Source organism: Lepisosteus platostomus, chromosome 2, assembly GCF_059453375.1.
Source record: "Lepisosteus platostomus isolate fLepPlt1 chromosome 2, fLepPlt1.hap1, whole genome shotgun sequence".
Taxonomy (NCBI): Eukaryota; Metazoa; Chordata; class Actinopteri; order Semionotiformes; family Lepisosteidae; genus Lepisosteus; species Lepisosteus platostomus.
This window is the reverse complement of record NC_142612.1, coordinates 74,136,672-74,153,546: the sequence shown is the minus strand read 5'-3', so window position 1 is coordinate 74,153,546 and position 16,875 is coordinate 74,136,672. Positions and strand designations below refer to the sequence as shown.

General features: G+C 40.3%; 1 protein-coding gene across 1 annotated transcript; it reads left to right on the top strand.

The window, feature by feature from the left end:
• The first annotated feature begins 392 nt into the window (after positions 1-392).
• Positions 393-16,838, top strand: prss59 (serine protease 59, putative). Its single transcript, XM_088617951.1, has 9 exons — positions 393-652; positions 1,183-1,364; positions 2,006-2,238; positions 5,123-5,258; positions 9,780-9,894; positions 11,151-11,352; positions 13,831-13,921; positions 15,651-15,859; positions 16,273-16,838. Exons 1-9 carry the CDS (start codon positions 425-427, stop codon positions 16,380-16,382), a joined length of 1,506 nt encoding a protein of 501 aa, XP_088474077.1. The 5' UTR covers positions 393-424; the 3' UTR covers positions 16,383-16,838.
• The last annotated feature ends 37 nt before the right edge of the window (positions 16,839-16,875 follow it).

Here is a 16,875-nt window from a genome sequence, read left to right as displayed (position 1 = left end):
GTCAGTCCTGTTCATTAACACGGTAAGCAATGCTGTTGGTCATGAGGATTGTAACTCGAACCGTAATTTTAAGCGGTTGCACACATTCTTATCATTTTCATTTCAAAATGCTTTGCTAAGTAAACTTTTAACTAGCTTTTTGTGTCTAAAGTCGTCTTTTCTCACTTTCAAATTACTTGGACGGCAAGTAAAACAACAGCCCTATTAATCTATAGATACCAGTCAGGTATTGTGTTTTTTCTGCAATGTAAATTGTTTTTCCTATTAAGACGTTTACACGTCTAAAGCGTCATTCTGTTAAAAGGAATAACGCTGTTATTAACCACAGTTGTTGACTTTTTTTTCCCGGGTGCGCGGTGCGCAAGCAGCTGATTTCTTCACGTGACGAGCTGGGCCGCGGTCATGTGCTTTTTATTAGCTCAAGATGGCTCGCGGGGGACTCCGGCGGATAGTATCGAAAGGCTTCGTGTTTTTGCTAGGGACCGTAATATATCTGTCGTGTCTTTCGTCTTGTTTTCCTCGCGTTAGAAAGTCAAGGACGCTCCGCACTGGTTCCGTTAACGAGAACAACAATGCGTCGGTGGCTGACGAGCTGTGGTTCACGCAAAGACTCGACCATTTCTGCGGGGCTGATACGCGGGTTTGGAAGCAGGTGAATATTGTTTTTTTGTACTTTAGTACTTTAAGATTGGAAATCATATCTTTGGTAAATAACTGAAAGGCGACGATCTATTTAGGCAGGCTGTTTTCATGCTTTATCCAAATCGCTGCGAGTGTCTTAAATTTAGTTTCCGGATCTGTGCACGGCGCGTTTTAATGAATCCAAGATGTGAGGAGAACAGAGAATAATATAACAATCCAGAACAGAATACGTGTTCTGCGTAGTTTAGTGTGCGGAACCTTATTTCATCTCTGAATTGCATTACTTAAACCTCTCCATAGGAGAAACAGGGACGTTTGCAAACGGCAGTTATGCCCTCACTCGGAACATCTGCCTTGGTTTTTAGTGTGGGGCTGATCTGAGAGTCTCATCCAGCCGGTACTTGATTATTCCTTTATTCCCCAGACTCTCGCTAACCTTTGCGGACCGTAGATCCTCCAGCTGTCCGTGTCAAATACGCGTTTTCCCTGTTCCCACAAAGCCGATAAGGGGTGACGACCCTGAACCGTCTCTCCCTGCAGAGGTACTTCGTCAATGACACTTACTTCCGAAGTGGGGGACCTGTATTCCTGATGATTGGCGGGGAAGGCCCGGCGAATCCGGCTTGGATGCGATACGGCACATGGCTGATATATGCCCAGAAGCTCGGAGCGCTGTGCGTGATGCTGGAACACAGGTTCTACGGGAAAAGCCATCCTACTGAGTATGTGAAATATTTTGTTTTTTTGTTATTTTGGGTGGAATTGACCTGGTTAGGGATGGACTATGTGCTCATTGTGATGATTGAGTTCCTAAATGTAATTTACCGGTTTCCTCCACCTGCAATTATTGTAGTATGAAACATCAATGCTTTTGACTTTATAAAAAAAAAATATTAGGTGTGAATTTCGTCTTGGCCTGTTATTACCGCTAATGACCACTAGATGGGGGTAATGTATTAGGTTTGTTTTGAAGTGAAACGTAAGCGAATCTAATTTTATGATCTATTCTTTAGAATATTTTAATTTTAGGTTGCTTTCGGACTCTTATGTACAATTTAGGAAGCAAGCTGATATGTATCTTCTAGCTGTCAGAAAGTAACTTCAGAAAGTATGATTGCCAATTATTATAGTCTATTAAAGTATGAATATCTATGCAGATAGTCATTTACGTTTCTACATGCTACTTATTTTGTCTGTTGCGTTTAAATATGAATTGTTTAAGCAGTAGATGAGCACAATTCTGTTAATGAAGACCTGCAAAATGATTTCTGCAAGTTCACCCTTTGGTTACAAAGTAAATAAGGACCGTTAGTAATTGAAAGAATGTAGAGTGTCTAATTTCTGTCTGTCCTCCGTGTTGCAGAGACCTCAGCACTGAGAGCCTTCGCTATCTCAGTAGCAAGCAGGCTCTGGCAGATCTGGCTCATTTCCGCACTGCTTTTGCTCAGAAACGGGGACTGATCGGGAACAAGTGGGTGGCATTTGGTGGCTCGTACCCGGGCTCGCTGGCAGCCTGGTTCAGACTGAAGTATCCACACCTTGTCCATGCTGCTGTGGCTACTAGTGCGCCTGTCCAGGCTGTCGTCAACTTCCCAGGTAAGTCTGCCCTTTCTGCAAACGGGACCGTAAAGGAAATAGTTTCTTTTTGTCCTGGAGAAGACCAAGAAATTGAACAAAGATACCAAAGCATGCATATTATGTGGAGCTTTCTTTCTCTGATTTTTTTTTCTTCATTTTTCTCTTTTTTTTTCACCAAGTTATTAGACGTTCTTCTCCTCCTTTTGCATTGATTTCCAAATCCATACCAGTTGAGGTGTGGAATATATCCTCCTGTCCCTGTGATCATTTTCCATGCAGTGCCAACACTTTTTATAATGTTTATCGTTTGACTGTCCTGAGAATTAAAAAAAAAAAAGTGTGTATAATTGAGTGCAACACAACAATAAGAATGATTTGGTGTTTTGTTGTGAAGTGAACCCAAACAAGAAAGGTTAGCTTTACTGGGGGTAAAGTTATGTTAATAAAAAGCCCTGCTCTGCTGTAATACTGGGACCTTTTGTACCGCAGGTCCCCCACGTCAGCACTGAAAGAGAACACCTGTGTTCGCACAGGTTCCTGCAAAATGACCTGGTTAGGAAAAAGCCAAACTTGTTCAGAATGCATGAAACAGCCACGGCAGGGAATGTTTGCATGGATTCTCTTTTGTGGGAGAATGGGATTAATGTGCTCATGCTTAATTCTAAAAGTTATCTAGAAATCACAGCGTGAAGGAAAATGCCAAAGATGAAATTAAGGATGTGAGAGCAGGCTACACATGAATGGCAGCCAGAGAGTAACAGGCTGAGACTGTTAATGTTTTTTCAGATGGAAGCCTTTAACTGTGATATCTTGACTTTGTTGGCAAGTTTTTTTTAATTGGGTGGAATAACCCCTTGGCATGTATATCCTGATCCACTGATTGGGCTCCTTGATTTTCTAAATTCAGGTGGTAAATCTCTGCTTTATTACTAAGCTTTTGAAAACCCACATTAAAAGACATGCGGTCAGTTCCATTTCAGTAAAATGCATTGGATTGGGTTGATGTCCTCTTTCTCACAGTGTTAATCTGGGGGAGAAAAAGGAACGGCGAGGAGACAAGGACACGGCATGATTTATTTTGGCTCTTGGATGAATTGTTTTCATTGGCTCTTAAAAACTTTCACTGGCTTCCTGAGGAAACCGCAGGAGCTTAAGGGCGTGTGTGGCTATGACGATGGTACTTTTCCAACATATACAGGAAGATGCGTGCATTGCTCTGAAGGAAAGTTTAAGCAAGGGGTATATTTTTAAAAAAATGGCATTCCCATCCCCTACCCATCCCTCTGTTGCAGCTCCTTAGGCTGGGTTAGTAGATGGAGAAAGCTGCTTTGCAATCTCTATTTTACCTGTCAAAAGTCTGTTCACCATCGAGAATTGAGTCTTTTTCAATTTGATTTGTTTTGCTTAGAAAGCATCCCCCGCTGAATGCATTGAATATCTTATATGCTGTACATATATGTAAATTATTCAGTGTGAAGCACTTGTATTTCAGGTTATTTCACCTGTAACTTTGTGCTGTCTTTTTTGCATTATTTAGAAAGTAGATTCAAAGTTACTGATAAAATGTGGAAATTTTTCATCTTCTTGCTGTGTAAAGACTCAAACGATCCCAATAGGACTGATAGTCTTGAGGCTCATGCTTCATGCTTCTGGAGATAATTAACAGGAGATGTACAGCATCTTAAGTACAGGACGCGTAGCTGTCGGCAAAGGTTCAGGCAGCCTGTGCTGTTTGAGAGACTGTGAGGGGGGAGAGTAAAATTCCCGAGTCCTTCAGAGGGATAAGCATGTTCTCACTGTAGCTTGGGAAAAAGGCCCGGGACAGGATGACTGCCCTTCGGAAATATCAGGAGAGAGATAAACAATGCTCAGCAGGCAGCCCACATGCGGCCTCCAGGGTGGGGAGAGGCCGAGTCTGAAGCAGGAGAGAGGAAGTACTGCTGTGTTCCGGAGCTGCTGCTCGGAGCACTCACATTCCACAGCTGTCTGCGGCCTTCCTCGGCTCCGGTCGCCTGGGGGCAGCGCTGATGTCAGCAGGTGGACAAAGGGCACAAGTGGAAACAGTGGAAGTGCATTTAAGTCTGGGAACGGGAGGCGCTTCTGTACCCCAAGGGAGGTGGGAGTGTGGCTCAAGCAACCAGCCATGGTGTTGAAGCCAGCGTCCTGGTTTCTTTTAAGAAATGGCTGGATAAGAATCTTGGATCAATTAGCTACCAGCTAGCAAACGCGCGAAATGGACAGAATGATCTCCTGTCCTTTTGGAACTGTTCTCATGGCTGAGTGGTTTGAGCCTGGGCTGCGATGTGATTTTCAGCAAGGTCGCATGAGTCTGCAATCCAATGAGCATGCCAGACGTTACACTCTGGACCGTAGTAAATGTTTGAGTTTCTTGCTTTGTCTAGTGTAGCTGAACACGGTTTTGCAGGAGAGGGATACTGGCTCATTATTCGAAACGGTCAAATCTGGATTGTGTGCTTCGTTAGACATTATCCATTTCAGCCTTGACATCTAAAATTTTAATTGTTTCAGCCCTGTGATGTAGTTTTCCTTCTCCGTTACTCAAATCTTTTGCGTTTATACACATTATTTTTATATGTGGCCTAAAAATGTTTTGAAAACTTTGCGAGCTATAATGGAAGTGATGCAAAACTAAAGTGTAGCATTCTGACAACCTCTTGCCAGCATCTGCAGGTGCCTTCCTATATGTAAGAAAATAGCACTTAAAAGCTTTGAAAAGAAAGATTCAGCACTTTCATTTGTCTTTTACTTTAACAGGTTCGTTTTCTTCCAGGTTTACACTTGCGATTGACTTTTGTCCAGTATCTGCCTTTACTAGGCATTGTGAAGGAGCATTTTATTAAAGTGTGCCTAAGACACCTATCCTTTTTGTTTTCCCCGTCAGAGTATCTGGAGGTTGTGAGGCGGTCTCTTGCGACTCACAGTCCTGAATGCCCACAGCTTGTGAAAAACGCCTCTGACACGCTCCTTGGGATGTTGAAAGACCCTAGAACCTATGATAACATCACTAAAGATTTCAGGTGGGTAACACTCAACATCACTGGCGTGTACTGCCTCACAGTTCTTAATGGTATTTATCTTCTCCCCACCTTTTAGAGGGAATTCTGACTTCGAGGCGTTCAGTCACAATTCTACAGATGGTAGCTCCACACCACTGCCTCCTCAGCCAAGCACAGAAACCCCATGTCTGAACCTGCAGCTCCTCTCATCCTGAGCAGGATCACTACTGCAGTGAGACATCATCTGTAGGGTAAAGCTAAGCTGTCTCTTGATGACCTATCTCCATGTTCTTCCAAGCAATGAAGGAAGAACACTTCTGTGGAATATGTCTCCTTCTCTTGTGGAGACTAGCCACAGGCATTGGCAGACGGCCTGCATGTTTTGCAGCGTGATTGGTCTCGATGCCATGCTGTATCGTTAGTGTCCAGTAATGTCTCTCTCCACGCTTACTTGTTAACTGTGGAATTATACTCCTCGACGCACAGACTTTGACGAACATGTGCATCCCAGATTAATCAAAGTGGTATCGTTTTTTTTATATTATACATCCTTAATAGCATTTTTATTAAGAACTACTTTTTCGCAGTAATCAGCAAGTTTGTAATAGAAAATATGCATTTTGGAAATAAGTCAGAGCTTGTCAGCCAAATATAGTGCCGCCTTAAATAAACTCAAACTTTACACATTCCCAGGCTACTAAACTCGAGCAGTACAATGTAGCCTTAGAAGTCCAGCCTGCTTTGTATGCCAAGGGAAATGTGCAGGCGTGCCAGTACTGGCCGTCACACAATGACGAGAGGGTAACTAAAGACCTGTGCGATGCAGCTCGTCACGGGTAATGTCAAAGGTAATTTTTCCTCTTCTTTCCTCTGTGGTCTGTACACTTCTCACTTTTTCTGTTGCAGTCATGTTTGTATGCCAAGAGAGGCAGACTTTATCTTTGAAACCAAAAATGTGAAGGGATTGAGGGAAGCCATTGTCTGCATTGACTGGACACCAGACTTCTCCTCGCTGTAGACATCTTGGGTTCCCATTTTTCAGATTGGCTTCTCTCTCAGGTTGATCGTTTTTCTCCTTGCCAGAGGTCAGGAGTCTGTTGTGAGCTGCTTAGCCTAAGTTGTACTCTAGTGTTATTTCATTAATTAAGTTCCCCTTTATGGGAATAATAATGGACAGACATTAGGGGTCACTTATAAAGAATGTTGTTTACTAATATTTTCTAAAATGGGACAGGAAGAATTGGGAAACATTAGTCCTCCAGCCATTACAAATTGCTTTCACATGTACGCTGGGAAAATGTGGTACCTTAAAATGAATTGTTGCTGGCTGACCACTTCAGTATCTTTGCCTGGACTCTGCTCCAGTGGACAAACCAAAAGGAACATTAAACACAAGTAAAGTGGTTTAGAATTGCCAGAGTTGTAAGAAGGCACTGTTAAAGAAATGACAAATAAAGGGAGAAAAAAATGTATTGAAAATGTAAAGGGTGCATACGTATTGTATATAAAAAGCATTTTATCCTTAAAGTTTTACACAAAGATGGCTTTGTTATAAGTTAGCTGTGCCAGTTATTCTGATTCTATAAACTTGCTTCAATTTCCTCTCTCCAAAGCCAAAACAAGAACCAGACAGCGCTAAAGTAATTCTGTGTATTTTGATGGATGTGAGTGCTCTGGACACTGAAAAATGAAGATGGATGAATAAATAGCACCATTTTTTTTTCTGGATTGCAAATGTATGCATCTCTGAGCCCGAGTGCTCATTTGTCTTGTGGCAGCTGATATTTCTGGGGTGCACTCCCTTCATACAGGTGGGGCTGTGTTTGAGATGAGTTTAGCAGTGTTTCCTCCTGGGTTAGGCTGTTTCCTTACTCCGACCTCAGTCTGTTAAACTCAAGTGCTTGACACATTCCAAATGACTGCAGTCACTGTACCAATGGGCACTTCTCTGCTGGTTGTGCTCTCTTAGGAAACAAAGAAATTACACAAGGCCTTGTGAACAAGCTCTTTCATTCTGCCTGGATCAATAGACACATTCTTTGGTGCTGAGGTGTATTCTTTTGTGGATTATTTTTGTCAAATCAATTTAATTCTCTTGAATCCAATGCATCTACTTTAACAGTAAAGTAAAATAATTGCAATTGATCTTTTAAAATGCTTGACAAATTCCCTTGTTAAAAAATTGAGTAAAAATGGGTTTACAGAAATACCAGCCACATAAACTTCTTCTTTGTCTGGTTTCTCTTAACCTCAGTTGATGCAATGGGACATTGGTTCATCATATTTAGTTTAAAACTGCGTTTTCTCCAGGTCATCAAAGTGTTATGAAAGCTACGCCTGTTGTAACCCTCATACAATTTCTGTTTATATATTTCCCCATCATATGTGATTCATGGAAGAATACTAAATCCACAGATTAAATAACATTTATACAGTGGCCATGATGTCCAACTGAATAATGAAATCTGTTACAGGGTTCACTGAAGATTTTGCAAATGCTATAAAAGTAAGTAACTTCTGCAATAAATCTGACAGATGCAGACAGTCCACCCCTTGTGTCAATGTGACCACAGGATGTGTGTTTTCTGTATCTCCTGTGGTGTGAAATCATTGGTCAGTGTGTGATGTAATGGCTGAGACCATTCCAGATGACTTAGTTCTGTTGTGCACAGATTAAATCAAATTACTTGGCAGGGCTCTTGTGTTGATACATTGACATTGAGATCGAGACATGTACTGGGCTTAGAATATGGTTTGGCTTCATAAGAATAAATGAATCTTTTATGTTGTTAGAGTGCCTTTGGATGAAGGTGGCAGGTAAATCTGTCTTCCTGTTTTATGAATAATGGGAATAGAGAGAAAATGAATTTGTTTGTGGGGAAAAAAAATACTCAATGTGGTGAAACCTTACGAATGTACTACAACAACTGTAACTTCAAACCCAAAGCCAGGTAATGGTGCAAACTCCAGTTGGTTTTTCAGTGTCTGTTGCTGTGGTTACCATGTGCCATTATTAATTTAACCAATTCATCTAAAATTCTATTCAAATGGTACATAACTTTGTACATATCAAAGAGTTTAAGGACAATACATTTTCCACCAGTGTCATGATGTGGTCACCCCAGAATTGCAAGGTAAAACAGCTGCAGGCAAAACCTGACTTCCTTCTCTGGCAATAGCATATTTTTTTTGCAGCAATTCAAGTTAATAGCAGCCCTGCAGACTTTAATGAATGTTCTGCTACTTGAGCATTTATGACAATGAGCAAAAGATTAGTAACATCTGTTAAGGTTGTGCTCAAAGGAATATCTTTTTATCATTGTTTCCTTGCTGCCTTTGTTTCCCACAATGGGAGGTCTTTTTTGTGGCTCAATATAGATTGTGCTAACATTTCACCCTTTTTCAGAAATGGCTTCTGTTTGACTAAGATATGTAAGATACCAGGTGTTGCAGAAGCTCAGTCCTGCAAAGCAGTTTGTGAAGCTAGCGATGTAGTTTCCCCTCTTCCTATTCAGAAACTGAAACGTCTCGTTAGCATTGCAAGCAATAATCTAGTCAGATGCAAGCGTGATCCTCTGCACAGCATACTGAAAGACGTGCCAGCTAATGAGTAATGTTGCAACAGGAAAAAATACAGAGCGTCTCCTTTAGTGCCACGTTTTGGAACAGTTTTGTAACGTGTCTGTTTTGGTGAGCTCTCATCTTTAATGTCTGCGGTCAGTGAGAAACTAGGAACTCTGCAGTGAATATTACCTGTGCTTTTAGTCAATGTTTTTTTTAAGAAAAAAGGAAATAAATGTTGGATTTTTTTATAATGAGTGTCTTTGGCTCTAGTTTGTTTATTCTTCAACCCGAATGTATCAGGGAGCAGATTTGGAAGATATTTAATTATACTATTTAGAACACACTTTGCTATGTTTTTACTATTGCAGCTGACTTGTCCAGAAATAATTACTCTGACGCTGTCGTCGTGAGACACAACAAATTCCAGTGAAACAGCAAGTACAACAAAATGGGGAGCAAACTATGGGCTATGTACCAACCTGACTAGCCGTAGAGATATCAAAGTGTAACCATCTGCAACATTAGATTTAACGGCTTCATATCTGATTTGTGTATGTGACATCTGTATTATAGTCCATGTGCAACATAATCATGATACTGTGATATACTTTTATTTTCTCATAAAGAAGTGAAAGGTACAAAGTTAATAGGAACACTAGGTACATCTTTGACCTCTCAGATTATTCGCAATCCTTGCTGAATTTCTTCTTTGAAGTGGTACTGTGTGTAAACGTTAGTCCATTGCTTTAAAGTAGCATTGAATTCTGCATCGATTGCCTGTAGTATCTCCAAAAACGTTTTATACTGTTGTTAATCTATTACAGTATAAATATATCAATCATCTCTTCATGTTCAAAGTGAAAAGAGTATTGAATCGGGAAAACGCATTCAACGGGTACTGTACAGAACATTTAACCTGTTGGTTTCAATTCTCCTTGTGCGCCTCGTAGTAACCCGGATCCCTTCCCTTTTCCTCAGCCTCTGCGAGAAGCTCCAGATACAGTCCGACATGGACCTGGCCTACTTCCTAGAAACGGTGGCGGGGAATTTCATGGATGTGGTCCAGTACAACGAGGACAACCGGGAGTTTGAGGTGAGGTGGAGCAGGGTGGGGCTCTGGACTGTGGGCTCTGTTGTGTTCTTGCTGTCTTAGCTGGCCCATCGACCCTAGAGAGTGACCGAAGAACCTGTTTCTCTCCAGATATTTAAACAAAGTTATACAATAAGGCAAGATATTTCCAAAGAAATAGGCTTATTTGTACACACACACAGAAGTGAAGATTCTTTGCATGTGTGTTTGCAGACTTTTGTCACATGTTCCTCGGTCCTGTATGTTTGCTCTTTGAGAGATACAATTGCTGTGATTTATTATATAATATTTTTCTGCAATTGTAACTAAACATATTAAACAAGTTGCTACACATTCTTTACTTAAACAGTTGTATAACATAATAGATGAAGCTCATGTGTTTCAGAAATGTTTTATGTAGGAGTGGCTAATTCACATTCAAGCCAGAAAACCTATTCTGATTTATGGTTAGTTTGAGTTTTTTCCTTCACTTAAGCTAATGAGGGATTTTCACAAAAGTCAGCCTAGTGTTTACTGAAAAGATGCTCGATAGTGTCTCTAACCAGCTAAGTGTAGATGAATTATTCTGCAGATAAATTGGCATGATAATATCCAGAATTCTTGGTTCTGAGCATAGAGGCAATGTTTGCATAACTCTTGACCGTTTGTTAGAGTTACAATGAAAAATTGAGATACAGAATCTTTGTGAACAAGACATGAGTCAAATTTTCAATAACCTAATAAAAAGACTCATCCATACCAAAAGTCCTTTATGTGAGACAGTCACATTTCACTTGTCCCAGTGGGCCTATTAAAAAAAAATCTAAAACGGTTTCTTTTGAATGGTTATGAACTATTTTTTAGCTTTAATGGATGTTGCTTGAATTTTGTAAAGCATTAGGAGGAAATCCAATACTTTTCAATTATCAGAAAACAGTATTAAAATATAATTATGGCCTTTCCATATACATTTATATCAATCCTCCTTTTTTTGAGATCTGAGCGATATTTGTCTTGAAGGACGAAAATATGCAGTAGTGCAGTGCAGTTGTTAATCATCCGCCTGTTTAAAAACAGCCCCCTTAGATCAGGAACAATCTCCCCATGTAGCTGATAGGAATGTGTGGTCCACTTTTGGCCTGGACCAGATCCGCTAAGCTCTTCACGTAGTCTCAGAAGAGAAGGAACAGTGTTTTTGGACATAGCCTCGCAGGAATGTAAAACATGGAGCTCTAATCTTACAAGACTGTATTGTTGTAGTTCTGTTTATTTAACTGCAGGGCGTACTTGGAACAAACATTACGATCAAAGCGCTTTGTGGCATAATGTCCAATGTGTCTCTTGGAGAGCCATATAAGAGGTATGCTGCTGTCATGGCTTTGATGCTGAAGACCTTCTCCCAGAAGTGTCTGGATGGGAGCTACAGTGCCTACGTCAAGGAAATGGGAAACTCCTCCTGGAATGGTCCAGCCTCAGGTGGAGGTAAGGTGAAAAAGTCAAGTTCTCGTACCCGGGAGAAAACCCTAAAGATATTTCCTAAGTTTGACCCAAGGTGGTGCAGAACATGCTTTTAAAACACTAGGGTTACAAAGGGTTAAGAGTCAATATTCCTGAAAAAAAAAAAATTACATAGAGGATAAACCTTCTTGATAGGGCTGCCCAAACTGTCACCTACTTGCACAAATTAATTTTAAAATTGTTTAATGTTTTTGTAGTAGTTCATTAGGGTGCTGGCAGTTCTGTTTCCATAGTGTTTACAACCTGGGTCTCCAATCTGTTCTTGAAGAGCCCTGATTCAAATATTCTTGATGTACATCTCCCGAAATCACCTGTTTTGCAAGACTGACCAATTAACCTAAAATGTAAGCAAGAAGATCTCTGATGGGGACTGAAGGGTATTCAGGTTTTTGTTCCAAATGATCACTAAATTATTTTTAAAAATCAACTACTTAATTCATCAGAGCTTATTCCAGAAACTGAATGATGTAATGGTTGTATATATAACTTGCTTGGTTGAGCCTCTCCTGCACTCTCAATGATTTAGGGAAGGGAAATGGGATTGCTCTCTTGATGTGTTTTATATAATCACTGCTGAGCAAGCAATCTGTCAGGACAACCGCAGTTACAGCAAGGTGTCTTATCCTCCTTCACTTATTTGGCATTTTCTCTGTGGGTTCATCAGACCCAGGAGTAGACTGGACTCACGCATTAGCAAGCATTGAGGAAAAGTGAAGAAAAGAGAGCAATTTGTTTTTAAACAGTGACCACAACTTTTACACTTCTCTAAGGGGTTCTCTAAAATGTTTAATTTCTAAGGACTAAAAGCTTTTATATACATTTCTAAAGGTTTATGGTAGCTTATTAAAAGTTAGTAACCACCCACAGAAATATAAGACGACAAGGGAGTTTTTATACAGCTCTCTTGTGGGTAGTTTATTTTAATAAAGCAGTATATTGATGCAGTTTAATTTTAGTGACTTTTACTGCTGGGATGCTGGCTTTTTCTGTGGGTGCTGTACTCAGTACTGTAGTCTTATGGGGGAGGAGTTGTGTGTTTGTTCTTCTGTTATGAGATTACAACATCACTGTCTGTAATTGTGTATGTATAATTACAGTACACAAAACAATGAAATGACTGCCATACGAGACAAAACTGCCTTTCTCAGGTCTCAATATAAAAAAAATGACATTTTTAGTAATTATACACTGTCTGGATATGAGGAATGTATCGCCTCAATCTAGTTCCAGCTTGGGTGAACCACAGATGTTGGTGTTTTATTTATAATAGTACGCTAAAACAACACTATTTGATATGGGAAATGTTTGAATCGTAAAATCAAAGCTTTCCCTTTTCATATCTGTGTGTGATTTCTGCTAAGGTGGATTTGCTCTTTAATCAGAAAGTAGTTTTTTTTTTTGGTGGCAATAGGAAATTTGATCTTATAAAATTAAAACCTTAAGGGGCACTGGTTTCTGAGAAATTATAAATGTTGTCCATTATAAATAAAACAAGGACTTTGCTGTTGTAAACATTTTCATGGAGTATGAGAAAACAGTAATACAACACCCACCACTTTGTGTTAAATCCATACCTGGCGCAGATGATCTCTTAATCTTTAAGGAAATATTTGCAGCCAGTTTGGATTTGTCCTTTACTTAAAAGAATACTGAGCTTTTTTTTCTTTTTTCCTGCCCGATCCTTGTTTGCTTGTAACTGAATTATCGCGACTAATGTTATAGGGATAGGATAGTGATGGAAACTTTTATGCATTTTGAGTAAAATGAAAAGTTTTTATTATTAGCCCCATTTCTCAAGCAAAAAAGTTGTGGTTTTTAACCTTTTATTTGTTTACCCAAGTGGTTTGCATTTTATTCTCTGGTTCCTGCATCACAGGAGACTGACAAGATAAAAACATACAGCTTTCTGAGGTTTTGTTCACTGTATGGACACAGGGCATCAAGCCAGGGGATTTCTGAAGACTTCCCTATGAAGAAGAAAGAACAGAGCTAATAAAACTTTTCTTTTTAAATATGCCAGATCTGTTAAAACCTTAACAAAAAAAAAAAAAAGACTGACATGGAGGAGCTACTCTGTGTACCTCCATGAGTCACAGAGGTTAACCAGAGATTGGTGTGTTTCTGATGACTGATGAATGATTCGAGTGGGCTGTTTTTCCTTCCTGGTCACTTGTGGTGCTGTCAGTAGCACTTAGGCAGTTATTCTTCGTATTCAGCTTATACCAAATCGTGGATTGAGGGTACTAAGAAACAAACTTTCTTATTCACATAACTGTTTCGGGGGAAGGGGGGATTGTGAGGTGAAATACTACAGACTTATAGCCGTTCTTACCAGCTTAAATCAAGACCGCTTTCAATTCTACTTCTACTACAGGCACGTTTGTTTCAGAAAAAAAAAGAATAATATGTTGTTGAAGAACTGAGCAATTTTTATGCCTTTAGGAAGACAGTGGGTCTATCAGACGTGCACAGAGTTTGGCTTTTATCAGAGCACTGACTCACCTGATCAGCCTTTCAGTGGGTTCCCCCTGCCGTAAGTATTGTGCTGATTTCTCTTTTCTGTAATCTTACAGGTCGCCACAGCTTTAATTCAGCTGTTGATCCATTTTGATCTATTGAGGCATTTTGCCTGTAGTAAGACTGCACCTAGGAGACCCAGACCACCTCATACTCCATGTTATGCTTAAGGCTGCATGTAACCTTAAATTAAAGCTTAATGTCTGGGTTAGCTTATTTTGGTCTGTAAACTCAAAAGAAGTCAGAAATTTCTGAACACAGAAACCACATAAATACATTGATTGCAACCCTACTAGCTGTATTAAGATGCAAGAAATATGATTCATCTTTTCTAAGCAATCGTTTTAAACACCGGTTTCTGCAGAATTCCTGAGAATATATGCTGTAGTGGAACACTAGGGTATATTAATCTTTTCATGTTTTGTGAAAGTCTCCAAATATTGTATTTTTTTTGTAAGTCAAGAAGCTGAGGTTTGAACAACATGTATTTTTTTAAGCTGTATTTCCAGGGAAGGCCTTGGTTCGTGACTAGCAGGAGACGTCATGCTAGGGTTCCCATGGTTACCAGCCTAGCTAGTTAAATTTACACTCAAGCTGTTGTATTTTGATCAGTTTGAACTGTGAATTCCTGGCTCTCTGAAGCCTGTCCAAGCTTTTTGGGAGACGGGATGTGGAAACAGACCAGCTTCCCCTTTGGGTTTGTTTGGGAACAAAAGAAACTTTTACCGGAGAATGGGAGGACAGGGAGAATCCAGTTGACCACAGGCTCCCAGCTTTTCATAGTGTGGTTTATGAATAAAAACTCCCTGATAATATAAAGGACACAAAGTATTAGCCATCTGTATCAGTGTAACTGGGAGCTGGCCAAGTCACTTAGTGTGGGAAGAAAAAGAACACTATGTGAACATAAAAACTTAAAATTTTATGCAGCACCATTTCAGCTGCAGAGCGGGTGCCAAACACTGAACTATGGATAACCAGCTGATCTTTGGGGTTTTGTCATTTTAGCCTTTAAAGAATAAATTGACACATCTGTGTGGTGTTGTGTTAATCTGTGAAAAAGGAGTGTTCCTCCAGATAAAAGCAGCACCTGTGGAATTGTAGCTTTCCAGGAACCGTGACTTGACCAGCCCCAAGCTTCAGTTTTCTGCTAGCTTGTGGATTCGTGTTTGGTCTGTTTTGTTTGCTCTATGTGAAGGCCAATAGACTCTTGCAGGACACTGGTTATTACTCAGCTAAACTTATCTTCCAAGAGTCTTCTTCGCCGTGTTTACAGTCTGACAATGTTTTGGATAGAATCGATTTTGTTGAGAATCCCATGTGTGTTTTGTGTGGAGTAGATGGTTTGCCAAGGACACGTGCAGCTCTTCACATTCCAGTAACGCTCAACAATAGCAGCCCTGTTTTGCCAGCAGATAGTGTCTCCCATTTCAGGGTCAGCCTCGTGTCCTTGTTTTAGTGAGGAAAGGCACAGTCTTATTTGCACGAGGAATGTGCTTTTACAGACCAGATTGCTGTGCAGCTAGTCACCCAATGATGTTTTCAACCTTCTGAACCTGAGAATTTTATCCAGCCTACTTCATAGGTTGTATTGGGGGACCGAGCAGCGATGAATGATGTGTCGCCATGGGCTTTAAAAACTGTTGCGAAGAAAAATCGTTCGCAAGAATGTTTCATGATGATGGTAATCCGATCAAAGCTGTCTTTGAAACGCAGAGTGAGAGGTTTTCAATGCTTTCCCTCAGGTACCACCTGCAGCAGTGCGCCGATATTTATGGGGCCTCGTTCACGGGCACCTCAGTAGCTGATGCAGTGCAGCAGACAAACGAGTACTATGGAGGCTATGACATCAGGAGCAGCCGAATAGTCTTTCCCAATGGTTCCATCGATCCTTGGCATGCTCTGGGAATCACCAAAGACATTGCCGTTGACCTGCCAGCTGTGTTCATTGAAGGTGTGTTCCGTTGACCCTTTTCCCCCCAAAATATTTATTTTTATTCTTGACTCATTTATTTATAATGCTGTTTAAAATGTGGGGGGGAGACCTAGAAAGCCACATCATCTTTTTATACAGATATTTATGAATTTGAATAAGCCCATTCACAGGGTCCTTCCTAATCGCTTTCACATTCTCATTCTCAACCTTTTAGATTTTCATTCACATCATAATTGATTAATGTGGTCAGAGATGTACCATTTACAAAAAAGACTGATATTGGGTATGAGTGTAGGTGTTCACGATTTTGGTTCTTTTAGCATTGGCTCAATTTTGTATGAGCCTTTGCCTTCTGCACCTAGACTACAAGTGAAAGAAGTGGAGTACATTTCATCGATACTGTAGGCTAACATGTGATTTCTCTCTGTTAGGTACAGCCCACTGCGCCAACATGTATCCAGCAAGAGAAGAGGACTTACCCCAGCTCATCTTTGCTAGAGACCATATCTTTTTACTCCTCCAGAAATGGCTTAAGCAATAGAATATGTGGAAAAACACTTTGTACTGTATGTTACAAAACCAAAAAGGTACTGGCCAAGACTCCTAAAAAAAGGCATCGTGATTCTTTAAGGCATAAGGTTTTTTTTTTGTTTTTTCAAATAAACTGATGTAAACGAAGTATTAAGTATGGCTTGAAAAAAACGTCCAGCCTGTACTGAAAACATGTACAGTAGTTTTAGATTTGCTTTCGCTCACTGTGATGACAGTCGTTGGGGATACTGTGGGGGCAGGCTCTGTGATGGAGTTTTGTGCTCTCTCTTCACGTATCACCATGGAAATCAGGTTAGCCGCTGGACCGATCGGCTGTTGTGGCTCAAGTACGGAACTACCCACCTAACATCAGAGTGATGTAAGGTACAATGACTAAGATTTATATAGCACAGTGCACATGATGATGACTAAACTGTTGAAAATAAATGGAACTGTAAATACTGAAGTCTGTGGACGCTCATTTCACTTACCGCACATTTCAT

Bases quoted from the DNA above. Each gene is read 5' to 3' on its own strand.
- prss59 (XM_088617951.1), top strand. From the start codon at position 425: ATGGCTCGCGGGGGACTCCGGCGGATAGTATCGAAAGGCTTCGTGTTT. The intron at 5,259-9,779 runs GTGGGTAACACT...CCTTTTCCTCAG, and splicing joins AACATCACTAAAGATTTCAG to CCTCTGCGAGAAGCTCCAGA. The intron at 15,860-16,272 runs GTGTGTTCCGTT...TCTCTCTGTTAG, and splicing joins GCCAGCTGTGTTCATTGAAG to GTACAGCCCACTGCGCCAAC.